General features: G+C 38.7%; 1 protein-coding gene across 16 annotated transcripts in view; it reads left to right on the forward strand.

Moving 5' to 3' along the window:
• Nucleotides 1–15,442, forward strand: part of TTLL5 (tubulin tyrosine ligase like 5) — a 306,774-nt gene that overhangs the window by 3,261 nt on the left and 288,071 nt on the right. For 15 of the 16 annotated variants that reach the window (XM_060295064.1, XM_060295066.2, XM_060295069.2 and 12 more), the window contains exon 3: nucleotides 4,888–4,994. In XM_060295064.1, coding sequence (XP_060151047.1) covers nucleotides 4,888–4,994 — 107 coding nt within the window. Of the gene's footprint in view, nucleotides 1–4,887; nucleotides 4,995–15,442 lie in introns of those variants that run through there. The other variant, XM_060295078.1, reaches the window with a different exon arrangement.

Here is a 15,442-nt window from a genome sequence, read left to right on the forward strand (position 1 = left end):
TTTGTAGCACGCAGGCTCAGTAGTTGTGTCTCGCGGGCTTGTGGCGCACGGGCTTAGTTGCTCCACGGCATGTGGAGTCTTCCTGGAACAGGGATCGAGCCCATGTCCCCCGCATTGGCAGGAGGATTCTTAACCACTGCGCCGCCAGGGAAGCCCCTCGCAGGCTGTTTTTGGGGGTATAGTTAGGATCAAATAGAATAATGTGTATGAAATTACTTTTACATGATAACGTGCCATACAAATGTTAAGGCATTATTTTTATTGGATTTTATATTGAATTTAAAGTGTATTTCTTATTATAAAGCAAAAGATTACATTATTTAATGTAATTTGAAAAAAAATTATTGAAGCATTAGTAAAGCTTTGGGGAAAGGCTTCTCATCACTATTAGATCATAGAAAATAATAGAGATTTGATATATTTGGGTCATTCTCATTCAGGATAATTAAATGGATAATTCTCTCTTGTCACTTTGCCTTCTTGTGACTTTTTGTTTTCTGTGTGCTGCCTCTTACCCACTTCACAAAAATTTTAACTTCTGCTTCAAACATCAGTCTTTCTGATTCAAGATCTTTTACTTCATGACTGTCTCTTTTATTAGTGGTCTTATAGGTTGGGCCCAACAAGTATTAGGTTGAACTGTATGAAATTGCTATTTTGGTAGGTCAAAAACAGTCAAATATTGAGAATTGTAGGTGGTTCAACCTAATATTTTAGTAAGCACTCAATAAATGCTTGCTGACTGAGTGACTAACTTATTGAGTAAATAAATGGAGGCTTCCTGCTTTAGATCACCTTAGGTCTTTTAAGTGCTTAAAATACATTTCATTACAAAGAATACCAATTGCATTGAGGTGCAGTTCAGGATTTTTTAAAAAACCAAACTTGTGGTATAATAATATGTACGTTTTTATTAATACATTAAATAACAAGATCATTCATTTAAAACATGAGAAAGTTAGATTTTATTTTCTAAAGACAGGAACATGAAGACTGTTTCTGCTTAGTTTGCATAAGACCATCATACTTGGGTGGTCTTTGATTAACAATTAAAAGTGGGAAATACCAAGAAACATCATAGATGTCTGGATCACCACTGTGAAATGTCACCATTTGGTAGCTGAATGATTGCTTGAGAGTGGAGAGTTGCCAAATTGTTGTCCATCCTCATCACACCAGATGAGACGACTGTAATCACAGGTGATCTAGTGGCAGTTTTAATAACTACCATAACTTATAAGCAGTGATAAATGTCAGTGATATTTTGAGATGTCTGCAACAACTGTAATTTGGTATAATAAAATCTGTAATTTCAGATAGAGTCAAAAACACAGGTAATACTATTATTATTGTGTTTGGTGCCTGTATTCGTAATTGAGAAACATTAAATTTCTAGTAGAAGTTAGTGAAAATATAGGTGTCATTCCACCTTCCCCCCGCCCTCCCCATCCAAATTCACAGACCTTATGGCTCCTCTTCCTTTTAAACTCCTACTGTTGAGTTTTGATTGTTAATGTTCCATCAGCTCATGTCTATCAGATACTTGTTTTATACATTAGGAATCTTAAGTCAATCTTGTTCACACCTGGAACAACATGCTTACATTTTTAAAGTTTTGGAAGTTACAGGGTCTTAAATCATCTAAGGATGTTGACTTGATCCAAAGATATATATCCATGGATATCTGCTAGATCTGCTCAGAATCCTAGGCTGTATTAAAGTATTGATGCCGTGCAGTCCTGGACATTAGAGGTAGAAACTGTCCAGGCATCCTTGTTTTGCATGGCATTATTTCAAATAGTAAATGTAAAGGGCCTCTTTTTCTGTATTTTGTTTGGGGTTCCCAAATATAAATTTATATAGAGATGTGGAAACGTTAATTTGATGTAAGGTTTCTTTAGGAATTAAAAAAAAATTTAATTCTGATTGTAAAAGCTGGCTTTAGATCAGTTACAAAGATCATCAACAAATGATTATGTAGTGAGTGCTACAGTTCAGTGAAAGAATACATCACTGTGGGCTGGAGGAGCTAAGGAAGGCTCCAAGGAGGTGGTGAGGTGAGCTGGGCTTTAGAGAGTGGGATTAAATGAACAGAGAGAAGTGGGGAAGGCATTTCCAGCAGGGACATTGGTATGAATGAGGCACCGAGGCTTTGCGTTATGTAGGCTGGATCCCAGGAGTGAATAATATCTATTCCACATGAAATTGCTTCTTTTTTTTTTTTTTTGTGGTACGCGGGCCTCTCGCACAGGCTCCGGACGCGCAGGCTCAGCGGCCATGGCTCACGGGCCCAGCCGCTCCGCAGCATGTGGGATCTTTCCAGACCGGGGCACGAACCCGTGTTCCCTGCATCGGCAGGCGGACTCTCAACCACTGCGCCACCAGGGAAGCCCTGAAATTGCTTCTTAAAAACCAAAACGTTCTTAGGCTTTCAGTAAAGTAAACCATAAAACTGGTCTACTTTGGTTATTAGTCATCCAAGTTTTTTGTTCTTTTATGTCTGTGAAAGCATAATTTCTTAAAATGTACCAGTTTCTGGTGTAAATGAAAATTTAAAGTCCCAATTTTCAGCTTCCTAATCATTTTGAATCTTTTTCCTTTAGCACCACCTGGTGGGAGCATGCTTTTAATGACAATGCAACGTCTGCCTTAAGTGTGTTTGGGTCGACCTTACTGAACTAATGATTTGTCTGCTACCTCTTTTCTCTTTTCAGAGGTTGTAAGTGAAAAGATTCTGTGTCAGGGATTTGGCTTTCTGTAGACAGTACAGTTAAGGGCTTGGCTCTTCTCAGCTGTGTATGTTTATTGTGTTCCTGACTCTTGTCAGGCATTTTTACCTTTTATCCGTAATCCATTGTTTGTAAGTGCTAAGGCACAGTGGTGCCAGTTTGCAGCTAGAGATGGATTGACAAGGAGCTTTCGATAGTTTCCAGAGTTTCTGTCTAAGACTTGATAGTTTAGGCTGCCTAATTTTTCCTCTGTCCTCCGACTTAGAAATATAGTGAAAAAAATTCAAGTTGGAAGAGAGCATAGGAATCATCTGGCCCTATACCCACATTTTACAGGCGTTTAAGATTAAAAAGCAAGCAAACCACACACAAAAAATCCCTTCTTGCACCCTATAAACACCAATTTCTCACAAAAGGGCGCTGTCACCCAAGTCAAATTGCAAGAAAAATAAGCATCCACATTCCACTTCTAGAAACCAGGAAGTGAACTAGGTATGGTTTCTCTGCTTTCCTCAACAAAGCTCTTGGCAGCTCACCCCAAGTCTAAAGGCTGCCTCACCTCTAAGATTGGTAGCCTGGCAGCCTGTGCATTCAAAGCATGGATCTGTTTAAACCTGTATTGGGAGAGTCTAACTTGGCCCTGAGGTTTGTGGTATGGCCTTTGTTAAGGAGTGTGGTCATGTGAGTTTTTGAGAGCAGCCTGAATCTTGGCTAAATGGATCTTATTCCATAAAAGGAATTGATTAATTTCAGTTCCCAAAGGGTTGAGTTTAAGGTGTTTATACAAAAAATCACTGAAATGTGTGATTAGGGAGATGGAAGGGTGGAAAGAGCACAGACACTTGGGTTCTAATACCTGTTCCTTTGCTTAACCAGTTGTATGACCTTAAGCAAACTGCTCAACCTCTCTGAACACTTTTTCTTCAGTTCATAGTGCAGGCAAGAGGATTAAGTGAGATAACATGTGAAAGCTTTTAGTGTAATTCCTGACACATAGTAGGGACTCAGGTCATTTCTTTCCTACCTTCATGCACTAAGGCAGTTGGAGATTTTTCTCATCTGTGAATAAATACACATCTGTCTGAGATTGATTAAACAGAGATTTCTGGAAGATAGGAAGAGAATAAAGTCAGAGGTCCTTTTCTGGAGGAAAACATTGTTCCGTTTGGTATAGGCTTCCTTTAAAATATGTGGTTTTAATGGGGGTACGTGTATTAATTTAGGGTTCCTAGCTCAGAATCTTAGGATGGATCATCAAATTGGCTTAAAAAGGGACTATAGGGTGTAAAAGTGGTCTGTCAATTATTGTGACTATTTTAGTTAGTATTCTTATTTGTGCCAGGGACTAAGACATAAATTGTCCTAAATAATAAAGGGAATTTATGAACTCATATTTAGGAAAGACTTGATTCTGCAACTGCACGTTTACCACTCAGGATCTCATTTCTCTTGTTCTTTCAGTCAGGCTCCTGCAGACTTTCTCCTTTACCAACAGCTCCAGGCTCTCCTTCCAAGGTCACAAAATGACACTTGCACTTCCAGACCTCATTCTCTTTTTTTGTGTGTGTGGTACGCGGGCCTCTCACTGTTGTGGCCTCTCCCGTTGCGGAGCACAGGCTCCGGACGCGCAGGCTCAGCGGCCATGGCGCACGGGCCCAGCCGCTCCGCGGCATGTGGGATCTTCCCGGACTGGGGCACGAACCGGGGTCCCCTGCGTCAGCAGGCGGACTCTCAACCACTGCGCCACCAGGGAAGCCCGACCTCATTCTCTTACACCATCAAGGGGAGGAGGCCATTTCTCCTGCAACTGCTACAGAAGAGAAAGCATCGCTTTCTTAGAGGGTCACATGACATATCTCCTGACACACTGGCTCCAGCTGGTTTATGTCCTCATCCCTGAACCAGTAACTATAACTGGGGGATGGAAAACCCTGATTGGCTAAAGCCAGTCAAGACCCATCCCTACAGCAGGAACGGAGTTAATCTTAAACAGACCATCTGACTAAGAATGGGAGATGAATGGTTTCCCATAGGACATTTGGGATGCTTGTTCCAGAAGAAGGGGAAAGGTGCTAAGCACCAAACCACACTGATCTGCTTCAGTTGTTAATTCAGATTTTGAGCTGTAAATTAATAAAGTCTTTTATTACGGTTGTAGAGATCATCCATGTATCATGTGGACTGGAGGCTGCAGGAAAATTCCAGTTTTGGTATTCCATGCTGAGGCTATTCTGACAAAGGACAACAATGTTCGAGTAATTGGAGGTAGGTGTGACCTTCCCCACTGAGGGAAGGGCTGGGCATGGCCCTGATAACCTCATCTTACAGAAAGTGATAACCATATTTAGTTAGGGAAAGGGCTTTGGTCATGAGAATATTCTGTTGATTTTTTTATACTTGAACGGATTATTTGTGATTTCTTAAATTGTTTTCTGCTTATTAAATTATTTTTCCTCTTTTTTTTTTGAATTACGTGTACATGTGTTTATATTTTGTTTTTTTCTTCCAGTTTTATAGAGAGATCATTGACATACACCACTGTACAAGGTTAAGGTGTACAGCATAGTAATTTAACTTACATATATCATGAAATGATTATCACAATAAGTTTAATGATACTGTTTTTTATAATTATGGTAAAATACACATAACAAAATTTACTGTTTTTACCATTTTAAAGTATACAACTCAGTGGCATTTAGTACATTCACAGTATTGTGCAACCATCGCCACTGTCTAGTTTCAGGACATTTTCATCTAAAAGTAAACCCTGTACCCATTAAGCAGTCGCTCCCCAACCCCCTTATCCCAGCTCCTGGCAACCACTAAGCTTTCTGTCTCTATGGCTTTACCTAATCTGGATATTTCATGTAAATGGACTCATACAATACATAGCCTTTTGTGTCTGGCTTCTTACACTTAGCATAATGTTTTCAAGGTCCATCCATGTTCTAGCATATGTCAGTACTTCGTTCCTTTTTGCGGCTGAATAACATCCCATTGTATGGATATACCACATTTTGTTTATCCATTCATCGGTTGATGGGTAAGTGTTTCCAGTTTTTGGCTCTTGTAAATAGTGCTGCTATGAACATTCATGCACAAGTTTTTGTTTGAACACCTGTTCTTAGTTCTTTTGGGTATATACCTAGGAATGGAATTGCTAAGTTGTATGGTAATTCTATGTTTAACTTATTAAGGAACTGCCAAAGGATTTTCCACAGTGACTGCACAATGTTATGTTCCCACCAACAATATATGAGAGTTGAAATTTCTCCATATCCTCAGTAACATTCGTTGTTTTCTGTTTTTTAGAATATAGCTATACTAATGGGTATGAATTGGTATCTTACTGTGGTTATGATTTGCATTTCCCTAATGATTAATGACATTGAGCAGCTTTTCATGTTCCTTTTGGCCATTTATATTATCTCCTTTGGAGACATGTCTGTCAAGGTTTTTGCCTATTTTTTAATCGGGTTGCTTATCTTTTTGTTGTTGAGTTGTAAGGGTTCTTTATATATTCTGGATACTAGACCCTTATCAGAAAAATGATTTCCAAATATTTTTTCCTCTGTGGTTTGTCTTTTCATGCTCTTGATAGTGTTCTTTCATTGCGAAAAGTTTTTCATTTTGATGATGTTCCATTTATCTACTTTTTCTCTTGTTGCTTATGCTTTTGGTGTCATATCTAAGAAACCATTGCCTAACCCAAAGTCATGATCCCTATGCTTTCTTCTAAGAGCTTTATAGTTTAAGCTCTTAAATTTAGAGCTAAATGGTCTTTGTTCCATTTTGAGTTAATTTTTTTATATAGTGTGAGATAAGGGTCCACCTTCATTCTTTTACATGTGGATATCCAGTTGCCCCAGCATGATTAGTTGAAGAGACTATTCTTTCCTTACTGAATAATCTTGGCACTATTGTTGAAAATCAGTAGACCATTAGATGTATGGGTTTATTTTTGGACTCTTAATAATTCTGTCAGTCTGTTTATTTATCCTTATACCAGTGCCATATTATTTTTCTTACAGTATCTTTGTACTAAGTTTTGAAATTGGGAAGTGTGAGTCCTCTAACTTTGTTCTTCATTTTCAAAATTTTTTTGCTATTCAGGGTCCTTTGCAATTCCATATGAATTTTGGGATCAGCTTTTTCATTTCTGCAAAAATGGCTGTTGTGATTTTGGTAGGGAGTACATAGAATCTGTAAATTGCTTTTGGAAGTATTGCCGTCTTAGTGTTAAGTCTTCCAGTCCGTGAACATGGGATGTCTTTCCATTTATTTACGTCTTCTTTAATTTCTGTAGCAATGTTTTATGGTTTGCTGTGTGCAAGTCTTGTAGCTCCTTGGTTAACTTTATTCTTCAATATTTTATTCTTTTTGATGCTATTATAAATGGAATTGCTTTCTCAATTTCATTTTTGGATTGTTCATTGTCATTGTATAGACATACTATTGATTTTTTAAAAATAAATTTATTTTATTATTTTATTTTATTTATCTATTGTTTCTGGCTGCGTTGGGTCTTTGTTGCTGTGCGAGGGCTTTTCTCTGGTTGCGGGGGCTACTCTTCGTTGTGGTTCGCAGGCTTCTCATTGTGGTGGCTTCTCTTGTTGTGGAGCACAGGCTCTAGGCGCACCGGCTTCAGTAGTTGTGGCACGTGGGCTCAGTAGTTGTGGCTCATGGGCTCTAGAGCACAGGATCAGTAGTTGTGGCTCACGGGCTTAGCTGCTCTGTGGCATGCGGGATCGTCCCAGACCAGGGCTCAAACCCATGTCCCCTGCACTGGCAGGCAGATGCTCAACCACTGTGCCACCAGGGAAGCCTTACTATTGATTTTTTGTATACTGATCCTGTATCCTGAAACCTTGCTGAACTCATTTATTAGCGCTACTAGTGAGAGAGAGTGTGTGTGTGGTGTGTATGTGTGTGTGTGTGTGTTCTTTAGGATTATCTCTATACAAGATCATGTCATCAGTAAATAGAGATTTTACTTCTTCCTCTGTAACCTAAATACCTCCCTACCTCCCTCTCTTTCTTTTTCTTCTGCTTTTTCCTAATTGCTCTGGCTAGAACTTCCAGTACAGTGTTGAATAGAAGTGAAAATGGGCATCTTTGTCTTCTTCCTGATCTTTGGGGGAAAGCTTTCTGTCTTTCACCATTCGGTATGATGTTAGCTATGGGTTTTCATAAATGCCCTTTATCATGTTGAGGAAGTTCTCTTCTATTCCTTTGTTGAGTGTTTTTATCATACAGCGGTGTTGCATTTTGTCAAATGCTTTTTCTACATCAATCGAGATGATTTTATGTTTTTTTTCCTTCATTTTATTAATGTGGTGTATTACATTGATTGACTTTTGTATATTGAACCACCCTTGCATTCCTGAGATAAATCTCACTTGAGCATGGTATATAGTCCTTTTAATATGCTGCTGGATTTGGTTTGCTAGTATTTTGTTTAGGATGTTTGCATCTGTATTCATAAGGGATATCGTTCTGTAATTTTCTTTTCTTTTGATGTCTTTGTCTGGCTTTGGTATCAGGGTAATGCTGCCCTCATAGAATGAATTCCTTCCTCCTCTTTGGAAGAGTTTGAGAAGGATTCGTGTTAATTCTTGAAATGTTCGATAGAATTCACCAGTGAAGCATCTAGTCCTTAGCTTTTTTTTGTTGGAAGGTTTTTGATTACTAGTTCAACCTCTACTTATCTGTTCTATTTTCTATTTCTTATTGAGTCTGTTTTGGTAGTTTGTGTGTTTCTCTAGGTTATTTTCCATTTTATTTAGTTTATCTAATTTTGTTGGCATACAGTTGTTCATAGTATTCTTTTATAATCCTTTTTATTTCTGTAATACAGTAGTAATGTCCCCACCTTCATTTCTGATTTTAGTAATTTGAATTTTTTCTCTTTGTTTTTAGTTAGTCTAACTAAAAGTTTGTCAATTTGGGAATCATTTTAAAGTGCAAACTTTTTATTTTGCTTACTTTCTCTATTGTTTTTCTATTCTTAATTTCATTTATGTCCACTCCTCTTTGACTTTAAGCAGTGCTCTGAATCCTGGTGTTAGCCTGTAGCTGTCTTCAAAGGTTACATACTGTGGATCCAAACTTTTGTGCGATATGGTGGAAAGGGTCTATACATGGGTTCTCAGTCAATATTTCAGATCCCAGCTTTGGCATTTACTAGCTGTGAGTCTTGTGCAATCACTTAAACTCTCTTAATCTATTTCATTATTATAAAATGGAGGTAATAGCTACCTTGCAGGCATTGTAAGAATGAGATCACTAATGTTCAGCACACAGCACGCATTCAGAACTTGTGCTGCTTACTCTATTTGTTGAACAGGATCTGCTCTACCTTGACATGACTTTAAGGTCTGTCCTTGCCCCATAATAAGCCAGAGTTCAAAGGACGGTGAGCACCTGCTTCTGGGATTTGAATTCTCCTCCTTCCCCAAGGGTCTCGGTGTTCTAATCCCCTCAGCAAGTTGCTAGGTTACCACTTAAAGGGACATGGTTCATTCATGTTCTCTGAAGCTGGAGTCTCTGAAGATCTACTAACATTTGCTGAGAGTCTCCCACTAAATATGATTAGAGTCAGAACATCAAAGGTGCATAAAAACAACAGAAGTAAATAATCCTCTCCCCCCCCCGACATACTTCTTTTGGTTTCTTTGGATTCATAAAAGAATCCATGTATTCTGTGGCAACAGACCCTTCCTTTGTAGAATACCCAACATTTATTGGAAATTAGCATCCATCAATGTAATCATGCCATTATTCAAGCAATCACTATTTTCTAGAACCTCTAAGTCTTTGGATTATTTTCCTGTACATCTTCCTGTGTTTAAGGAAGAAGCCACTAAACTTTTTTCTCAAACTCTGTTTTTTTTAAATTTTCTGTATATTCCCAATTCCTTGAGGTTTAATAATTTTCTTCACCTTCCTTTATGAAAAGAACAATTTGAATGAGTTTTGTTAGTTGCTACCTCAGATTTCTGAATTGTTAAACACTCTTGGTCTATTTTTTTTTTCTCTCTCTCTCTTAAATAGCTGACATAGATCTGCTCAGATCATAATACTGAGTTAAATCCCCTTGAGAAGTGTATCTGGGGCATTAGTTATCTTCTGTTGATCTTAGAGTGTTAGATTCCAACCTTGTTTTTTCTGTTATCTGTTAAATGTTTCATTGAATTCACTGTTAATATTTTGGATACAATAAGATTTCATATGCTTTATTTGTGGAATATTCCAGGAGTATGTTTTTTTCCTCACCATATCCATGTTTTTTTTTCAAAATTGTGTATACTTTGAACATATAAATGGGATTGCATTTTATTTATTTATTTTAAAGTATTTATTTATTTATTTGGTTGTGCTGGGCCTTAGTTGCAGTAGGCAGGCTCCTTAGTTGTGGCACGTGGGCTCCTTAGTTGTGGCATGCGAACTCTTAGTTGCAGCATGTGGGATCTGGTTTCCTGACCAGGGATTGAACCCGGGCCCCCTGCACTGGGAGCACAGAGACTTAACCAGTGCGCCACCAGGGAAGTCCTGGGATTGCATTTTAAGGGCAACAGATATTTTCAATTTAATCTTTTCCTAGAATGAAGTATTTTGTATTTTGCCTCTGAATGTGTCAGTTTCATAAATTTGGATTTGTATAGACGAGCACTGTCCAACAGAAATACGATGTAAGCTGTATATGTAATTTTTCAGTAGCCTTATCAAAAAAATAAGCAGAAATAGGTGAAATTAATTTTAATAATATATTTTATTTAATCCAAATTATCATTTCCACTTTTACTCAGTATAAAAAAATCGTGAAGATATTTTACATCCAGTGTGTATTGTACACTTTTAGTACATCTCCATATGGTGCAAAATTTTCATTGGAAGCATTTGGTCTGTATTTAGATTTCATAAATGTTATAGTTGAAATTGTAGTCAATTCCTATGTTCAAGTTGTTCCAAACAAGTTTTCCAATAACTGAATTGAGTATCAGTTTTAAAATTGAAAATAGAATTTATTAAAGTTAAATAAAATGGGAAATTCAGTTCCTTTGTCACACTAGTCACATTTCAAGTGCTCAAGTTACATGTGGCTAGTGACAACCGTATTCGACTGTGCACGTAAGGACCCGGTTTTCTGACAGTAAGGCAAGGATACACTGTGTTGCCATCGAAGGGGTTATTCTTGTCTTCTAAAGTCAAAGGAATGTTAGTTTTATCTTCATTCTAGTTTTCCATGCTAGTTTGGACCAAACCCCTTAGGGTGCTTCTGTGCTGACAGTTAGATTATTGGTTCCTTGATTGTCTTTACTCTGCTACAGTCAGTCCTGGAACTTGCCAGGGGTCCTAGTTCTTCAGATTGTCCCCTGCGATGCATGTGAGTTGTTGAAGAGGAAATTCTGCAGTCTCATAGTGGAATTGATGAGATGCGTGTGTGTTCGGAGGCTTAGATGTTGGGTGTTTTGCAGTTTGCTAGCAGGACCGTGCCCTGCCTCTTGTTTTTTTATGGAAGAAAACATGGCGAAGGCGGTTCTGTCATGAACAGTCGAACAGGTTCAGTTTGTAGTTGCAGTTCTCCATTTGACTCTCGCTAGGGAGAGGGAGCCCAGGCTTACCAGCTATTTCAGGAGAAGCCTAGAAATCTAGATTTTTATGTGACTTCTTCCAATTTTAAAAGGTTAGCAAATAATTCAACTTTATACTGAAAACACCACAAGGGATGGACAAACTGTCTATAGGCTGGATTTGGCTCCTGGGTTACCATTTTATAATCTCTGGTCTAATATGCGCTGGTAATCAGCCTTATTGGTTGTAGGGCCATTGAACACAGAGCATGAATGCGGGTTAAAATCCCTAAAGCAGTCACAGTTGCTTTCCATCATTCCACCCTGCCTCTCTTACACTCCCCTTTTAGAACATGTTCAATGTATCTGAGCTGGGTTACAGTTAGTTGGTTTGGATTAGAAGTAAGTGGCCAGGGACTTCCCTGGTGGCGCAGTGGTTAAGAATCCGCTGCCAATGCAGGGGACGCGGGTTCGAGCCCTGTTCCGGGAAGATCCCACGTGCCGCGGAGCAACTAAGCCCGTGCGCCACAGCTACTGAGCCTGCACTCTAGAGCCCCCAACCAACAATTACTGAGCCTGCAAGCCACAGCTACTGAGCCTGCATGCCACAGCTACTGAAGCCCATGCGCCTAGAGCCCGTGCTCCTCAACAAGAGAAGCCACCGCAATGAGAAGCCCACGCACCGCAACGAAGAGTAGCCCCTACTCGCCTCAACTAGAGAAAGCCTGCACGCAGCAAGGAAGACCCATCACAGCCAAAAATAAATAAATCAATAAATTTATTTAAAAAAAAAAAGAAGTAGGTGGTCACTGCTTACATACCATGAGAATCAGGTCTGCCATTGAGCACAGTGATGACTGCATTTTACTTCTATATTAGAAGTAGGAGAAAGAGTATTAATAGCATTTTTATTTTTTAACTTGCTATATAAAATGTATAATTTACTGTGTATTATACTATGTATTTATATGTGTATTAGTAGCTATTTTACTATGTGTTTACTGTTTTACTGTATGAAATTATTTTTCTATGTATCAGCAAGCTTTCTTTTTTCGGGGGTCTGCACCGTGCAGCTTGCAGGATCTTAGTTTCCCAACCAGGGATTGAATACAGGCCGCAGCAGTGAAAGCGCCGAGTCCTAGCCACCGGACAGCCAGGGAATTCCCGTATCAGCAAGCTTTCCTATTCTAAAAGCTCTACATGTATGAACTGATTTAGTGCTTTTAACTACCCTGTGAGATAAGTACCTTTGTTATCAACCCCATTTTATAGGTGAGGAAATTGGGCATAGTGAAATTAAATAACTTATTTAAGACAGCAGGCAGGAAGTAGTAGAGCCAGGGTTTGAACCCCGGCAGCTCAACTCCAGAGACATACTCTTTCTTTTATTATTCCCCTTCTCCCCCAGTCCCCACATAATCATTCTCTATTTTTCCACACACCTGACCAATCATCTCCGTGGCCTGGGGCAAGCACTGCAGAACAGTCAGAGAATCGGGCACAGTCCTGGTCCCCAGCAGTTGATGAGGCTTTGGCTTTTTATGTGCAAAAATGGAGCTGTCAGTGATCAGTTATCACAATGAAAAAGACCTGGTTTTCTTCTAGTTTTCTGAACATTTTATTTAAAGAAATAAAAAAGCCGCCTGGCAAGTTATAAGTATAGTACAATGAATTCATGTATACTATTTCCTTGCTTTCACCCGTTATTAACATTTTGCCGTGTTTGCTTTACCTTCTTTCTCTCTCTGAACCATTTGAAAATTAGTTCACATACTTCAGACCTAAATACTTTATTCAACATGTTTATCCTAAGAACAAGGGCATCCTCTCTATAACCACAGTACACTGATGACACTCAGGAAATCTGTCATTGCTAAAACACTCTTATCTAATATACAGTCCCTGCCCAGATTTCCTCAATTTTTCCAATTTTGTCCTTTATCTTTTTCTTTTCTTTCTAATCCAGAATCCAATCAGAGATTGCATTTAGTTGTCATATTTCTTTAGTCTCCTTTATATCTACAGCCATTTACTGGATTTTTTTTTTTTTTGGTCTTTCATAACATTGGCATTTTTAAAGATTCCAGACTAGTTGCTTTGCAGATGTCCTTAAGTTTGGGCTTGTCAGATTGATTCCACATGTTTAGATTAAAAAGGTTGAAAAAGGTTAAAAAGAATAAAAAAGTTGAAAAACATTTGTAGGAATATCATTTAATGAAGTCATGTCCTCAGTGTATCACATTAGAAAGCATGTGATGTCATTATATTGCATTACTGGTGATGACAAATTTGGTCATTTGGTTAAGATAGTGTTTACCAGATTGATTCATTGTACAGGTACCCTTCTCCCTTGTTAAAAGCATTCTCTGGGGTGATATTTTGAGATGTGTGAATATCCTGTTCTCCGGTAGTCTCTGACTGTTGGAATTCATTGATTCTTGTCTGAATCACTTACTATTGCAGTTTTTGTAAAATGGTGATTTTCTATTTCAGTTTTTCCTTCTGCATTTATTAGCTGGCTTTTCTGTAAAGAAGAGCTTTCCCTTCTATGCGAAAGTAATAGTCTCCCAAAGATGTCTACCTCCTAATCCCCAGAACCTGTGAAAATGTTACTTGACTTAGCAAAGCGGAATTGAGGTCATAGATGGAATTAAGGTTGCTAATCAGCTAACCCTTAAGATAAGGAGATTCTTCAAGTGGGCCCAATGTAATTACAGGAGTCCTTTAAAGTAGAAGGAGACAGAAGAAGAGTCAGACTGTTGCAGTGTGAGAAGGACTAGACCTGTCATTGCTGGCTTTGAAGATAGAAGAAGAATAGGGGCAGCCTCTAGAAGATGGAAAAGGAAAGGAAGTGGACCCTACCCAGAGCCTATAGAAAGGAACGCAGTCCTGCCAGTGCCTTGATGACACTTGTATCGTACTTCTGACCTAGAAAACCAGTAGTATACCTTCTCACTTTCTTAGCAGTGTGGATTCATGGGTTGTTTTCTTTCTTATAAGTGAGTTAAAATCTTTTTCTGTCAGTATTCATTTTTACATTCAGATTGCCTCAAATTTGGCCTTGGGGAGCCCCTTCAAGATCTTTGTGCCAAAAAAAAAAAAAAAAAAAAAGGTCTTCCCTGGTGGCGCAGTGGTTGAGAGTCCGCCTGCCGATGCAGGGGACGCGGGTTCGTGCCCTAGTCCGGGAAGATACCGCGTGCCGCGAAGCGGCTGGGCCCGTGAGCCATGGCCGCTGAGCCTGCGTGTCTGGCTGAGCCTGCGTGTCTGCATGTGCTCCGCAAAGGGAGAGGCCGCAGCAGTGGAAAAAAAAAAAAAAAAAAGATCCTTGTGACTGTCCTCTTTTTTGGCATAGCAAGCTATTCCACACCTATCTTGTACTTTCCTTCCCCAACTTGGAATCAGAACACAAACTCCTTTTTTTATATCTTATTAGATTTATTATGTTCATATATCTCCAAAGATTGAATGTGTCCTGGATTGAGCTATCTTACAGTCTTAATGAATATACAGTTGAGCAAAAGAATAAGAATAAATTAAAATTTTTATAAATAATAAACATAAAAGTAAAAAAAAATCCATTTCTTCATAATATGAATTGAGCGTTTACAAAACTAATTGGTTCATTTATCCATGGTTGAATATTGCTTATTGCTAGAATGAAACAGAGTTCAGCTGATTTCTCTTTCTATTGATGGTTTTTATAGAGGTAAGCTTTAGGAAACCTTAGAACACAAACTCTTGAGCAGTGCACTGTGCTGCTGCTTACATTAAACTCTGCACTGTTTTTCTTATAAAAATATTGCAAAGACAACATAATAGTGATTGACCATTGGGAAAACCTTGTAACTGGGCTTTAAAGTTTGCCGCAAGAATGAGAAGTATGGAGTGTCTGGCCTTATCATTCCAATCCTCCTGTGTCTGCTTGGCATGGTGCTCCTGCCAGGGCTGGGCAAGTAGCAGCAGGGATTTATGAATATTTTCACATAGAGTTATAAAAAGAAATGCTTATCTTTGACTGTAGAGGCTGAATTTTGTTCCAGAGCCTGTCCATAAGTTTCTGTATTATACTCACTCAGAAATGGTTCAGTATGCAGTCCTTTAAAAAAATTGTTCTGTAGAATTCTTAGCTAACAGTTG

The sequence above is a fragment of the Globicephala melas genome, chromosome 2 (assembly GCF_963455315.2).
Source record: "Globicephala melas chromosome 2, mGloMel1.2, whole genome shotgun sequence".
Classification (NCBI taxonomy): Eukaryota; Metazoa; Chordata; class Mammalia; order Artiodactyla; family Delphinidae; genus Globicephala; species Globicephala melas.